The sequence below is a fragment of the Peromyscus californicus genome, unplaced genomic scaffold (genome assembly GCF_007827085.1).
Source record: "Peromyscus californicus insignis strain IS unplaced genomic scaffold, ASM782708v3 Scaffold_18__1_contigs__length_77618521, whole genome shotgun sequence".
NCBI classification, from domain to species: Eukaryota; Metazoa; Chordata; class Mammalia; order Rodentia; family Cricetidae; genus Peromyscus; species Peromyscus californicus.
In genome coordinates this window covers 61,774,043-61,789,630 of record NW_026294480.1, presented here as the reverse complement: position 1 = coordinate 61,789,630, position 15,588 = coordinate 61,774,043, and the positions used below count along the sequence as shown (strand labels likewise).

At 43.2% G+C, this 15,588-nt stretch overlaps 1 protein-coding gene across 7 annotated transcripts in view; it reads right to left on the bottom strand.

Moving 5' to 3' along the window:
• Positions 1–15,588, bottom strand: part of Rasgrf2 (Ras protein specific guanine nucleotide releasing factor 2) — a 228,437-nt gene that overhangs the window by 126,901 nt on the left and 85,948 nt on the right. For 5 of the 7 annotated variants that reach the window (XM_052743602.1, XM_052743597.1, XM_052743598.1 and 2 more), the window contains exons 7-13: positions 15,191–15,384; positions 10,403–10,512; positions 9,557–9,675; positions 9,256–9,372; positions 4,212–4,372; positions 3,027–3,093; positions 2,391–2,527 (exon numbers count right to left, since the gene is read on the bottom strand). In XM_052743602.1, coding sequence (XP_052599562.1) covers positions 2,391–2,527; positions 3,027–3,093; positions 4,212–4,372; positions 9,256–9,372; positions 9,557–9,675; positions 10,403–10,512; positions 15,191–15,384 — 905 coding nt within the window. The remainder of the gene's footprint in view (positions 1–2,390; positions 2,528–3,026; positions 3,094–4,211; positions 4,373–9,255; positions 9,373–9,556; positions 9,676–10,402; positions 10,513–15,190; positions 15,385–15,588) is intronic. The other 2 variants (XM_052743603.1, XM_052743604.1) reach the window with 1 other exon arrangement.

The window sequence follows — 15,588 nt, the reverse complement described above, 5'->3', positions numbered from 1 at the left end:
ACCCTGGTTACATCATTGAAAGATTGAAGTGCTAGAAAAACATCTGACTATTCCTCCTCTTCTCCATCTGTGTATACTTCTTGGCTTCACAACACTATCAAACTGTCTTTACTCAGTGAGTTACTTCCTTTTCAGCCCTACTCATCAGTCTCAATACCATATCCCCACATCTGAACAACACCTGGCTACGTATGGTGATTCCTTAGTAAACCTTTGAATAATTAAGGAATGACCTAGAGTTTAGTAAGCTCAGAGCTTCTTTACAAATAAGAGAGGCTTCCTGAAGTATTAATGCAGGTTGGAGGTAATAAAAGTATTAATTAACCATCTTAAGAATGTAATTTTGTGCCGGGCGGTGGTGGCGCACGCCTTTAATCCCAGCACTCAGGAGGCAGAGCCAGGCGGATCTCTGTGAGTTCGAGGCCAGCCTGGACTACCAAGTGAGTTCCAGGAAAGGCGCAAAGCTACACAGAGAAACCCTGTCTCGAAAAACCAAAAAAAAAAAAAAAGAATGTAATTTTGTTTAAAAAAAAAAAAAGGAGGGGGAGATCTCATATTTTCATCCATTTAGAAGCCAGAAAGGACACAGCTTCTCTTCTGTTTACCCCCCATCAAAGCAGTCTGAGGGGTAGACATGCAACCCACACAGTGTGTTCAGTGCCAACGAGAAGTCCTGGCTGAGGTTTGAGGACCAACTCCATGCATCAGAGACGGATTTCCAAACCCCACTCGGACCTGCACAATGGAGCTGGCGGTCTTTCCTTCTGTTTTCTTTTTAAAATACTGTTATATGGGTAGAATAAGACTGGAACTAGAGCGCTGTTTTAACCAAGAAAATCCAGCTTTATGGTCATGTATTGTCTACTGCTCTCTCAGTATTAAGTCACTCAAAAAGTTCAGGGTGCTGAAGAACTGTGACCTTAGTATATGCTTCTATATACCTCACAGCTTATGAGAAAGCTACTATGAGCTTCTCAGGGAAAAAAAGAAGGCAACACACGCGACGATGAATGCCTTTGCTGTTTGCCCTAATCCTCTTCAAATGACAACGTTGGAAGCAAATGCTGGGTGTTAATTAAAGATCTTATCAATTAATTAACTAATTAGTTTAGAGATGAGTTCTTGCTTAATTGCCTACGTTGGTCTGGGACTCTTAGATCCAAGCAATCCTCCTGCCTCCGCTTCCTGCGGAACTGAGATTACAGGTACAAATCACCGCATTTCACTCAATTATCCTCCTTATACTCAATTCCTTTCCCCCCAACATTGGTAAATGGAGCCAGAATCCATGCAGAGCAGGAATCAAGTCCAGCTGTACCTAGTTTGACATATTCCCAAGTGATGTCATTGCCTAAATAAATGCATCGATTTCCTGCTTAAGCCTTGCAGATCCCAGAAGAGCCACTCAGCTCCCTAATTTTTTTCTACACAAACTGCAGGAAGTCATTTCCAGATTTCATCCTAATGAGGCTGTTTCCTTTGGTTCTTTACTTTGCAAATTTTCACCACAACCCTTGATAGCTGTTTTTTGTTTTTCCTCTTTCTCTCTCATCATTTTCCCACTTCAGATAAAGACAAGCAAAAAAAAAAATGCCATTGGAGTCACTTCTGGAAAAGAAATGACTAACAGGACAATTTCAGCACTGTTCAATACCATTGCATCTGGTGCAGAAAGCTTGGGAACTACAAAACATTTACATTTTTAAATAATAAAATAAAATGCAATAATATAGAATAAAAACTAATGCATCAGATTAAACAACACAAATGAACAGAAGGAAAAGAGCCCATGAGAAGGCACAAGAAATAGAGACCCACTCATTCACACACTTAAGAATCTCATAAAAACACTGAACTGGAAGCCATAATGTTCAGGCGCAGACCAGTTCAGGCCCTGTGCGTGCTGCAGTCTCTGTGAGCTCATATGAGCCTGGCTCATGTTGATTTAGAGGCCTTATTCTCCTGGTGTCCTCGATCCCCTCTCTCTGGCTCTTCTGCCATAGGGTTCCCTGAGCCCTGAGGGAAGGGATTTGGAGGAGACATCCCATTTAGGGGGAGTGTTCCAAGGCCTCTCATTCTCTGCATAATGTCTGGCTGTGGGTCTCTGTATTTGTTCCCATCTGCTGCAGGAGGAAGCTTCTCTGATGATGGCTAAGCAAGGCATTGATCATATTTACCACATTTTAAATAAACAAAATAAACTGATCATATTTACCATATTTTAAATGACGAAGAAAGAACATCAATGAAACACTAACAGCCCATCCAAGTGTACAGCAACATGGCAGTAAGCAACTTAGAGCACACGGTTATTCTAGAAATCCTCACTAAATGTTTACACTGAAAAATTTTACAAATCACAGCGGGGAGAGGGGGAGCCACTCAGTTACCTGACTGATGTCGCTCATCCATGCAGCTTTCTCCTGGCGTGAAGGTGCTAACAAGACCACAGTGAAAGGGGCAGCATCAGGAGGCTCCACTACGATTTTAAAATCCAGATGTCCAAACATGTGGCCAGAACCTTTGGCTTCAGTACACATAAAGCAAACGATTAACGTGAATGCAAGAGATATGAACAATAGCTCCTCCCATCTAGCCTTCTTACTGGGACCCACGTGCATTCAAGTCCAGACTCTCATTTCAGTGATGTGCTTCCGGAGCATGCAGAAGGCCTAGCGCATGAGCTGGAGGAGAAACTGAGGACAGGAGGTAACTCCAAACCAACCTTCCTGGTTTATGCTTTTTAATTTTAATTTCTATCATGCATAGAAGTCCTGGTTTAACTCAAACCCCATTTCCTCTTTGTCTGCCCTGGAAAGACACCCTCCTAAGGCAAGCTCTTCAGAATGTCAGTTCTCAGAGATGGTTTATCAAGGTCACGGGTTAAACAGGTAAGTGATTTTAGAGAATTTGCCCTCCAATCACTTCTGGCTCCAAGGGCAGCGCTTCTTAGCCATGTAAGATGAAGATCTACAGAATTGACTGTTTCGTTCTACCACTATTCCAGGAAATGGGATGCCACTTACGGTCATCATCACTTGCGTCGGGCTCCTCAATCAATGTGCATTGTATGAGGGAGAGGACTCCACCTGTCTGGAAACAAACGGATTGGTGATTAAGAGGTGGGCAGTCTTGTGAAGTTTGGGAAGTTCCACTTTGTAAACTTAATATTCAGGTTGCCCCCGAGACAGCAATTCTACATCATAAATAATTTTCCAGAGTTCAAAACTACACAGAACAAGCAAATGAAAATCATTTAACTTTAACTGAATTCCTCCCACTCTCTCTCGCTCTTGCCCCCACCATTTATAAAATTTATGAAAGCCATCTATGAGAGATTAGATGGCACCACAATGACTTCAGAGAGTGCCACAGCCCAGCACTGGGAATTGGCCAGCCAGGAAGTGTCTTAGGAAATAGAAGGCCAATGTCATGGTGTGAGTAACATTTTTAAAATTTGTTCTATTGTATGTATGCATGTGTATATGCATGAGGTAATGCTATGGCACATGTGAGGAAGTCAGAAGACAGCTGGGGGGAATCGTCCTCTTTCTACCATGGGAGTCCCAGGAACTGAACTCAAACCACAGGGCTTGGTGGCAGGAGCCTTTATCTGCTGAGCCATCTCGCTGGCCCCGTGAATAATGTTTTTAAGCTACAACAGACGATAAATAACAAGTTGGCAAACTTTGCTGACAAAAGGTCAGATAGGAAACATTTTGGGTTCTTTGGGTCACATCATTTCTATCCTGACTCCTCAGATATGTGATTTTAGTGGGAGAGCAGCCACGGGCGTGAGAGGTTATGTGCAAATAGAATGTTATCACTAAGAACAGGTAGTAAGCTTTAGGCTGTAGTTTGATGACTCCTGATACACAGTGAGATTAAAAAAGCAGTTGCCAAATATTTCATCAGTGAGTGCACTATGGTGGACGGACACGCTATCCCTGACTCAGTAGTTGTCAAGTGATAATAATTTTGCCTAGATTTTGATTTTAATAATACTTCTTTATGATAATGTACACTTAAAATAAATTTCTATTGCCTCCAATCCAAAATGCCGGAGCTGTTAGGCACATCCTGCCCCTCCCTGTACAATCGTAGCAATCTGTTTCATGACAATAACAGGCACTGGAGAATCAGAATCAAATTACCCTCAATACCTCTTCAGAGCTGGGGAGACAATGAAAAGAGCCACGGAGAAGCCGTACCTTGAGCAGATGCAGCTTTCCTCCCGAACTCCTTGTACAAATCAGAAAGTGTTTTGTAAACAAGAAGCACTGTCTCTCGCCTTCCTTTTTCAAAGACAGTGAGCCCAGGCGGACTTTACTAAGCTTCCCCCTCTCGACGGAAGGTACTTGAATGAGAGAACCTGGTGATTACAAGAGTGAAGAACAGACACAGTTAAAATCTGGAGAGGACCATGCCCTTGGCAGTAAACAGGAGGATCTGTTTCCCAAAATACCAAGGATGCATTTGCTGTGCCATAGGAACAAATGAATCTCCCCGATTCTAGCCGAGCAAACAATTGTGTTGTATTTGAAGGGACAAGCTGTTCCTAGCATTGTTGTGAAACAATTTCAACTTGATTCTTCATCTACAAACTGGAATCTCAGTTTGAAAGAAGGCCAGCTTCAAATCAAAGCACTGAGATGCTGATGCCATCTATGATCTGACTGAGAAAATTTATAAATCGTATAATTATAGATACTAACATGATAGATAGTTTGATCAAAGTAAGTGGAATTTATCCTTCCTGGAGCAAATAAAATAAAAAGCATATTAATAGTTTACTTTGCATTTTAAAAGTAGATGGGGTAATACATGTATCCTGTAAAAATATATAAATTATATAATTCAGTGCAATTAAGAGCTATCTTTTTTGTTTGTTTGTTTTGTTTTCTTCGAGACAGGGTTTCTCTGTGCAGTTTTGGTGCCTGTCCTGGATCTTGCTCTGTAGACCAGGCTGGCCTCGAATTCACAGAGATCTGCCTGGTTCTGCCTCCTGGGTGCTGGGATCAAAGGCATGTGCCACCACTGCCTGGCTAATTAAGGGCTATCTTAAAGGAAGCTATTTTAAACTATATTTAAATTATGTGCTATACAATGAACACCATTCTGTACAACTAATATATGCTAATAAAAATGCAAAAAAAGTGTGATTGAAATGTATTTGTGACACCCGAATGGAAAGCAAACCACATCCAGAGCAAAGCTGTGGTCTGTTCAGTATGAGAAGTGATACATAGACTTCTGTAATATTTGTATGATATCTGGGAATGCCTCCAATCACTTGCAGACTATGCTCCAGTAGAAACTTGCCCAGTCCTAAAAAGAAAACTCCAGTCTATTAAATACCAACCACAAAGTATCAAGATTCTTGCAGACACCTTGACTCTAACTTCTGAAATCACTGGAGCCAGTAATAATCTGTGTAACCCACCACCCTGTGCAGCCTTACACAGGCTCTCATGAGCCCATAAGAACCACAAAATGCATAATCAATCCTTAAATATTACCAGAGGCATCTCCCAGAGAAACAACCTTATTTTTCTTCATGTTTTCTGGGTTTTTTAAATTGAGCACAGATTAGTTCTATAATGAAAAGTGAGAAAAATCCTCAAGTTTTTTATATAAAAAAATATATACCTAAGGCAATAAAACTATGCGAGTCACAAAAGCACCAGATTAACATTAACCGATGAATGCTCCAAATTGCATCTTCCCATTAACAGAGCTGGTAAGACAGACATCCAGGACCCAGGTTTCCATGCCCTGATCTCACATCATCTATTTAGGTACGTGATTAGGTGGGATGCTTGACAGACAGAAAGTAGGCAGCTTCTCTGGGCTCAAAGAATAGCAGGGAAGCAGTCCTGGGGGAGGGTGTGGGAGTGGGGAACAAAGGGCCGAGCGAAGGCTTGAACCAGGGACGGGGTTGGACAAGAGGAGAATAACTGAAGGAAGGGAGATGGGTGGGAGCAAACTGACAGACAGACAGCTCAAGTAGCAAAGAATTAAATCGAGATGTCGAGGAGGTGTGGAGAAAGCAGAAGGCAGGAGGCTTAGGAAACTTGTGAGCAAGGAATTGCAGCAAAGAGTTGGCACTCATGAGACTTGGGAGGGGTGGGAATTAAACCCCTTCTGCATTTTACAAATGGGGAAACTGAGGCCTGAGTTTAAGTGACTCTCGTAAGGCCACACACATAGGTGCAGGGCATAGTCAGATAATGGCGGGAGATTGAACAGTGTAAAAACTGGAACTTGGAAGCAAAGAGAGGGACTAAGACAATGATGGTGTTAGTCACACCCCAGGTAGTCATACTATGAAGTCAGGTTAGTCAGGGCTGGGTGGAAAGGGGCACTCGGGTAAACGTCTGGGTGGACACATGGGTCACGGGGCCATTTTCAGAGAAGCTGTAACCAAATCTATAATCATGTGTTCATTGGCAAATACTTCTAGCAATTTAAAGCAATTTTCTAAATCAGAAATTACAAAATTTATGGTTAGCACATCTATTAGCAATTATTGTGAATTTCAGCTTTGAGGTTTAAAGACGTTTCCTTGGCAACCATATGCTAAAATGTTAGACTATAACTGTTCACCAAATAGGAGACTATCTACACTGGATGTGGACAGACATCTACTCAACTAAACTAAAAGTGAGAAATCTCAAGACTATTTCAGAAGTTTATAAAATAAACTATTTTATAAAATAAAATGCTTCAAAACTGTGTTTTAAGTTGTCTTTAAGTCTTCACATTTCACCCTTTATTTGACATATTTCAACATAGTCTTGTGACTTTCAGAAAAGATTCCTCTCCAGTTAATGCAAGTTAGACAAACGATTAGTATTAGGGAAATGATTATCGCATCCTCTTTATCAGACCACTGCTGTGGCTCTGTCCTTACTGGGTAGCTAACAACTGAGGTCAACCTGTGGAAGACTTCTGATTCTTCCATCTCTAATTCCCACAGAGTGGCCTCCAAGACTGGCCAATGGCTATATTCTGAATTCTACTCAGTAGTGAAAATGTGAACAGCAATTTTCAGGCCGTTGAGCTTGGTATCTGAGGTGGAAGAGTCACTGTGCTCTGTGCTGTGCTTTCTTACTCTGAGGAGACCTTACTGAGGATCGGGGTGGTTTATTTCTCTTGGAAATCATATAAAGTTGAGAGCACACATGTGCAGATGCAAGCACACATACATTGAAATAGATCGTATATCACCCATCAGAGTGATTAATTAAAAATACTAGAATACCACTAAAAATAACTTGTAGTCAGTTTAGTAGGGAATAAGAGCCCTTGAGAGTTTAGTGAATAGTACTTCTAAAATGTGTTTTGTGGGTGTAAAAGCCTGTTAAGACTATTTCGTGAAAGTGCTAATAGGAGAGATTCAAGGAAAAGAGCTCAAACTTTCCCAATTATAATTGATTACTTTCTAGTTTCAGATCAAGTTCTGATGTGTAGGAACAACCTTTATTGAATAACTCTTAAATAAACTAACCAGGTCAAACACACAACAAGATCAGCAAGACTGCTGTAAAGCAACTGACATTGCTGTATCAGTAACACTCATGGCTGACCTTGCCTTAGATGTAGCATATAGCAGAATAAATAACATGCGGATGTGGCTTAAGGGTGAAGCAGTATATGATTTTTATCTCTTAAAGTGTAACAAAACATATGACTTGCTCAATGCATTTGACCCTCAAACACATTTCTTTAATTCTGGGTTTCTGTTTCAGAGTCATAAGGAACTAAGTTTTATAAATACATTGAGTGAATGTAGATACTAACTCTGTTCAATCAAAAGTACGTTCAGAAATTGTATGTAAGTTACAGAAAGTCCCCTGTCCATTCTTAGATATAAAGTATAGATCAATTAGGAGACATTTTTAGAGAACTCTAAATACAAGAAAAATATAAATATCTTACAACTTCAATCAGTAAACTATCCGGTACTTCAATTCCCACTTTCCCAGTAGCTTTAATAGACAAGGGGAGGCAAAGAGAATCCAGGGATGCTGCCTTTCAGAGCTTGCAGTTACTGGGAGAAGGAGGCATGCAGAGATTCCTTTACACAAAAAGGACAGAATCCATGCTCCATTGGCAAATGCAAATGGAGAGGACAGTCAAGTCACTGTAACTTGAGGCCAAGTGGATGGGAAGATGAACAAACTTCCAAAGACTTCTTATCTGGCCTGGACTAGTTAGGTCAAGTGGACCTTTCATAGGCACAAAAGAGGTAGAGTAGGTCTTTCCCACCCCCAGGTAGGGGAAGACCGAGGTGAAGGCACAGGCAGGCAATGTACCTTGAGGCAGAAAGCCAGCCACCATAGGGACACGGTCCACACAGAGGAATAGGACAGGAATTGAAAAGCCTGGTGTTGTTAGCATTGTACTTTACTATTACCTTAAGAAAAGTTAGTATGTAGTCTTGAAAATGGGAAAAGGAATTAATTCCTAAAATATACTCCCCAAATTTAGCGTATGCGTAGTGTCTCTCCTTGTAAATAAATAACAGACAATACAATGGCATGGGTTAATCTTTTTAAGTATTCTAGGCAAAAAATAATGTGGACTGCATAATGTCTTATTTCATGAGGTAAAACATATTTTAAGCAGAATATTATGGAAGGAAATAGTAATAGCTTCAAATGATATTGGCACACCATGGCCAGAAGCGGCATTAATGATTAATTCAAGTTCCAAGTTTATGTTTCAGTACACACCAATTCCAAAACTATAAAGATGTGCAGCAGAGCATGCTGTTTGCTCGGATCCAGCATATGGAGCATGCCCTCATCCCCCAAGACACCTAAGCCCTTGAAAGTGTCTTGGGAATGTGGCTGACTTCTTGTACTATGAAAGAAGAGTTGAGGAGGGATATGCATCATCAGGCTGGTCCTTGTCCAGTGTTTGTGACACAGCTTCATCTCTTCCGAAGCTTAATTAATCAGGCGTTGCCCCTCACAAAGCACATGCCACACCCAGGATAGCTTCACCATCTCCAAAGCCTGGTAGGGACCTTTCCACCTGGTAACCGGAGTTATGGATTGAATTAAATTATATCATGTGGCACTGAGTCGGAAGTTCCAGGTGAGGGAGGGGAAGGACAGACAGCTGTTTTCACTCCGGACATTGTCCCCACTCTTCTGTGCAAGAGCTTTGAGGAATGCCAGTGTCTCCTGAGCCTCTGCCTGGATATCATCACCACTTGGTACTGCCATTCCGATTGGCCAGACCAACCTGTCCTCCTCGGAGCTGTAGAGCATGTCCGGTCCACTGAGGAGGAGAGTCCAGCCAGAGTGTAATTTACTGCCCTCTCCTGCTTTACTATTATTGTGTTGCTGTTTCTCATGGCCCCTGAAAAGAAACAGCACAGAGGTGGGCCTCAACCACAGCCTTGGTCAAGGCCACAGGGGTGTCCTGCATGAACTGCACCAAACACATAGGCCTGCTCCAGAACGTGTCCCTGGATCTGCCAGAGATACCGTGACAGACACACAGATCACATAAGCAGAGGGCCTGGTCTGTTGACAGGTCTTACCTTGGCGGATGAAAGTCTGGCTAGTGTCCAGCAGAATGTCACACCCCTCCACTATCATCCTTTCGATGGCGAGGTTTTTCCTTATGTTTTCAGTGTCGCTCACTTCGTCATGCATCACTCTGTCAGATACACGCAGAGAGGACGGCGGTGAGAGACATGAGCTATGGCTCCGGCAGCTAGGGAGAGACAGTGCCCCCTGACATGCTCGGGCCTGAATGTGAACGGAATGCACCTAGACCGTGAGAGAAGACTGACCTCCAGGCTTCAGCCAGCCACAGCCTAAAGCAAGGCCACACCGTGTGAGCAGATTGAAAATGGTAAGGGGACCAGCCCCCAAAGTGGCAGTGCTCGCTTTGAATGCAACACGAAAGAGACCCAACATTTTACAGATGGCTCCCTTCGTTAACATTGAAGTGTCATCCCTCAAAGGCACTAAGTTAGAGACTGCTACACTACTTGTCCCATTTCATCTGAATCATATTGGTGACAATCTGCCCGTTCTCCAGCTTCTTGTAAAAATCTGAACACAAAAATGCAACAGAAAGTCATTTTTCTATTTTGATGGAAAAAATGAGAGAAAATTTGCAAACTTGACCAAAATATACCTGCTCTCAACTATATGAATTCACATGCTATGAGAACTTTTCAAAGATGTTTTTCTTGATTAAAATGGATGTGAATGATAATTCAGCGCCATCTTTCACTCTAAGATGAAACTAAAATGTTGGATCTACCATTGGCTTCCTCTCCCTTGAAATCCACGCGCCAGGTTTCTACAGGAGGCTACCACGCTGTTTCTTTCCCACTCTGCAAGTTCCCTGCAACTCCCGCAAGTTCCCTGCATACCTGGACAGTTCTTCCAGCTTTGACTTAGCAAACTCCAGACTTTTCCTCTCCACATGTTCATGGGGGGTATGAGCCAGGAGTTCATGCAGCGTGATGATATACCTGGGGATCTAAATACACACCTAGGTGAGTGTGAACAAGAGGGCCAGGTGGATAACCTGAGGATGCTCTCTACAGGGGCCAGCACCTTCGGAGAGCTCACCCCTATCCTTATAATTCTGAAGGTTTTACAGTCTTTAAAGGAATACGTATAGACTGAACCAAGCTTCAAACCTCATACACCAAGAAAGTCTATGCCAAAAATGCAAGAAAAGTTGGTCATAAATGAAGAAACCTAGTATAAAGGAGCCATTGTTTAAGTTTGTACATAACTGTGCGTGTTTGAATTAGGGTTTTTGCAGACTGGGTCATGGGAATACAGATACTGCTGTTTATCAAGCCTCTTGAGTCTATTTGTAGAGGTGTGCTGTCTGTTTATATACTTATTTAAAAACCGACAGTCCTGCCAGTGCTCTCTTAACAATTGAAATCAGGAAGGATATGTTCACCCGTATTGACATTCCAATCCGACTTCATCTCACTTCACCCTCCAGCACTGCGAGTGTTGTTTAACTAGGTTCTTTATCTGTGCTTATGGTATAAACAGTTTCTGAATTCTGTAAAAAGCAGAACTCCACCAGCTGTATGAGACTTTTAGTAAACCGGAGAAGAGATTTAACTCAAGTTACAGACTCAACATCCTTTTCCCTCTCTCTTGCGCTCCTAAAACAGTCTCTTAGAAAGTAAGAAACTAGACTTCAGAAAAGTGTGAGCAACCACTCCAACACACCGCTTTCTGCGGGCCCAGGAGAACTCTGAGCCTTGTGGACATGTCCACTCCTCCAGCAACATAAGGATTAGTTCTCCACTTGGCAAGTAAGGAAATAAACTTCAGGTCCAGTAACCTATCTAAGGTAGATCTTAGGACAGAAAAGCAGCCTTCCAGAGCTCTGTGCGTAGCTCATCCCTCCTGTCCTTAGGGTTGGTGGCCCTGTCTGTGGCTGTGCCTTTGCTGTTCACTTGTGACCATCATGGGGCTATTTGCTGTTCACTCTTGAGTGCCTACTTGATGCATTCACGTGGACAACAGTCGGCATCAGTGCAGACGTGCACAGCAGCTGAACGGTGGAATCAAGGTCTTAGGAAACACAGGCCAAGATCCCTTGGTCAGAGAAGGGTAGGAAATGAGAGCCCTCACTGCAGGACAGATGAAGGAAGATTCCTGCCTCTTTCTACAAACTTCTCACCAAAGCATCCTTTAATACCATCTCACATGGAAAAGCCTCCCGGGACAAAGATGCTTACAAATAACTCTTTGGATGACACAATCCCATGATGGCAAAAACGATGCTAAAAGTTAGTACTTCCACAGAAAATCGAGCCATCACCAGCTAATATACTCAGTTTTTCCTAATGAGTCCAGAGTAGGGGGGCCTCACTACTTACTATGCCCTGAAACCCCACTAAACTATGTTTAGTAGATGGCTTCATGCTCCTCCTCCATTAGTTAAATCTATTTTAAAGACTTCTCTGGCTAAGGTTCAAGAGGATGGAGCTGGATTCAGTAACTGGCCCCTTCCACTTTCTGGTACAGGGATGAAGAAATGCTCGCTCTGGCTGAAGGCAGGCAGAAGAGGTTCTGCTGAGGAGTGGGTGACGGCAAAGAGCTTGTCTCTGGAGTCAAGAACTCACTGCAGAGTTTCCTCCAAAACGTCTAGCAATCACAGCAGCTATCAAAATGAATCATACTTCTACTTTCAATAAAGGAACAAATACTTGTCACTTTATAGACTTTAATTAGCTTGCTCTCCTCTCTCTGTTAATAGCTAGCTAGAGCAGCGAGAGACTACACATCTCACAGCATCGTTCTCGGAGGGAGCAGATGTCATGACTGGCTTAGCTGTGGACTTTCAACACATACACATCCAAATAAACAGATGAGCACCTGGAGACTCCTCGGACAGTACCAACCAAGGCACTGCGTTTGCTAAATAAAAAAATTTAATGACTCTATTATTTCTATAACAAGTTGCTTGGTAACAATAGGACTTACTAGTTCTGACTAATCATCCCAATTCCATAATTCCTACCTGTTTTCACAGTTCAAGGCAGCAACTGACTTAACAAATGCCCCAGGAAAACAGCATGGAGACCAGGAGCAGAGGTCTTGCCTTGTGTGAGGTCTTGAGTTAAATTCCCATTACAAAAAGCAGGGGGTGGAATGGGGGGCATTACTCTGTCAACTTCTCTCTTCCATCATGCACAAGCTACAGGCTAAAAGCCTCCAATTCTAATCTCTCCTCCCCCTCCCTCTGGCCAGACACCAACCTCTGCCTCCATATTTAAGTCAATGCTTAAATATGGACCAGAGGTCCTCTGGCAGTGTAAAGGGGTGTCACATCTCCCACTGTTGCAGGGTGGGGGTGTGTGTCTAGCACTACCCAGGAGCAAGGTCAAGGCATGAAAGGATTACTTCAGCTCAATGTATGTCAGGAAAGAAGCGACATCCCAGATCTTCTGAGGGTGCAAACACCCTCACGATGTCTTCACCCGTTAGTGAGGGACTATGAAGAGAAGGAGGATGAGAACTGAATGAGCCCAGGAAGAAAAACCTTCAAGTTTCCAGAAAGAGTACCTCCCTCTAGTTGTTTCAAATGGTTTCTCCTTGGGGAGACCCCAAGTAAGAAGAAGCCAAAGGACAGACCCCAAGAAACCCAAGGCCAATGGGCAGCAAATGGGCTTTGAAAGCTTCGAGTTAATTCACCATGGAAGAAGTCAGAGAGCATTACTATCTGGTCCCTCACCTCAGTTTTAGGGTTTAGAGCTACCACAGTCAGGGCTGGAGGAGGTGGATCTAGGCAGCCTTGCAATATGGCATGGTTACCCAACCTAAACTGTCCAAACCAGTGACATCCACCGGTGATCACGGTCAAGATCTGAAGCACTTGGAGATAACCAGGGCTCAGCTGCCCCCATCAGAGACTGTGCCAGTATCAATGAGAGGGAAGGCTAAGTATGTCATCAGGTCTCATCAAGACCCCCAGCTCCACACTCTTCTCTGACCTGATGGGAATGCCTCCAAGTGAATCAACATGCTTAGCCGTGGCTGCTGGACTTAAACTCTGCAGGGGGAAGGAAGGGAAGATGGAGGAAGGCCCCTCCAAGGCTCAGCATTCAACTGCATTGAGGGGCCCTGTCCACAGTGCAGGTAAAGTTCTGCCAGTTTAAAACTCTGAAAAGATCACACCTTGAGGAATTAAAAAGCATGTGGAAGAAACATTGCGCGTAGGGAGCTTCATGCACCTTAAACAATTCTGTCTTTGGAGCCACCTGACCTGGGGCTGCTGACAGATGTGGTTTGGGGTGCTGAATCCTAACCTAGAGGTCACTGCTGAAAATGTAAATAGCATCACAGAAGAGCAATGTATTCGTGAGGCTCTTCACTGTCACTCAAACCTGAACTTCCGTCTGTATATAGAGCAAAACAAAAGTGTGTCATCTTTCCTAGGAAATACTTCCTCAGAGAGGCAAAGAGTTCAAGCAAAATAGTTACATGATATACATACATACATACATATAGATAGATAGATCGTTATGAAGTTTCACTACTCTTAAGTGTTTTCAAATGCAGCCTTTTGGTTTTTAAAACTCTTACTGAACTACCATGGCCACTTCCAAGGTTCCAAGCAGTACCGACAAACCCTAAGACAAACAATTATGGACCACAGACATTTCCCCCTGAGTCTCCAAAAGGGTTACCCGGGGCCACTGCTGCCTGCTCAGAGGACAAAATGCTCCACAGTAACTATAACACACATGATGAGAAGAATCATTTTACCACATGACAATTTGGAGGCCTCGCCAAAAGCCCCATAAATTCCACAACAGGAACACTCAATGCCTTTCCAAAAGAACAGAATCCGAAGTTTCCAAAAGAACAGGAGACTCCATGCCCATTTTGAGTTCTGTGGGACTCCCTCATGTTAGGGTACTTCAAGGGAAAGCCCTGAAGGCAGGGCTACGTGTGTGCTTCATCCTGTGGGTCTCCCTAGTTGCCAAGAATGAACATCAGGGTATAGCCTTCCTTAAGAAGAGCCACATGGCCAGGTCCCCACAATACCCAGGTCTAGCCAGTGCCTTCTAGGCTGTGGGATTAAGAAGGCCTTGTTTGGTTCTCCAAAGTTCCAGCCAAGAGAAACTTCACAGTAATCCTGCTGCAGCAGGAGAGGGGTTGAAAACGGAGACTTCCCAGCAGCCGCTCCAGTCCCCGAGAACCTTTTATGCAACCAGCATAAACCAGTGCATCTGCAAAGAATCCTATTTCTGGGAGCCTAATAATATTTTTAAACATGCTGGAGGTGGAGACTCCACGGAAGAGGTCTGTGTGGGATCATTCTATAAAGACAAATTACTGCTAAAAACAAAAATCATTCCTCAATTATTTGCCTCAAAAAGTGCTTGCTTTCTGGGCTGGAGATGTAGCTCATTGGTAGAGTTCTTGCCTAGCATGCACAATGCCCTGAGTTCAGTCTCCAGCACTAGAAAAATGCCAAGATATCCTCGATGACCTGTAGTTGGTAGCACTGAATTAGAATCAAGGACTTAGATGCTACATCCCAAGTGGTGAGTTAGAATCAAGGACTTGGAAGCTACATCCCAAGTGGTGAGTTAGAATCAAGGACTTGGAAGCTACATCCCAAGTGGTGAGTTAGAATCAAGGACTTGGAAGCTACATCTCAAGTGGTTTACCTGAAACATTGGGTAGGTCAAGAACGTCTCCAGCATCCTCCCCTCACAGGCAGGATTGGCTTCATACTGTTTTAAGAGCTTGTCAAAATCTCTGTTTTGTTTACAGTTGGCAAGTACTTGGAGGCTGTACTGGTGATTACGCACAAATTCTTGATAAATGTTCAGCATGGGCAGCAAAATATCAAACAGATCAGCTGGAAGAGAGAAGAAAGCATGGCTATTTCCCTTGGTGCTTGGCGAGTTTACCACAAAAAGCACCTCCCAGCACCACACAGCTCAGGCCCTAGTTACCCGGCCTGCAGGACAGATTGGGTAGAGTTTGCAGCATAATGTGACTCTAGTTCCACATGACTTATATAGACCGAGGGGAAGAAAGCATCAACAGGTAGCTACTGAGA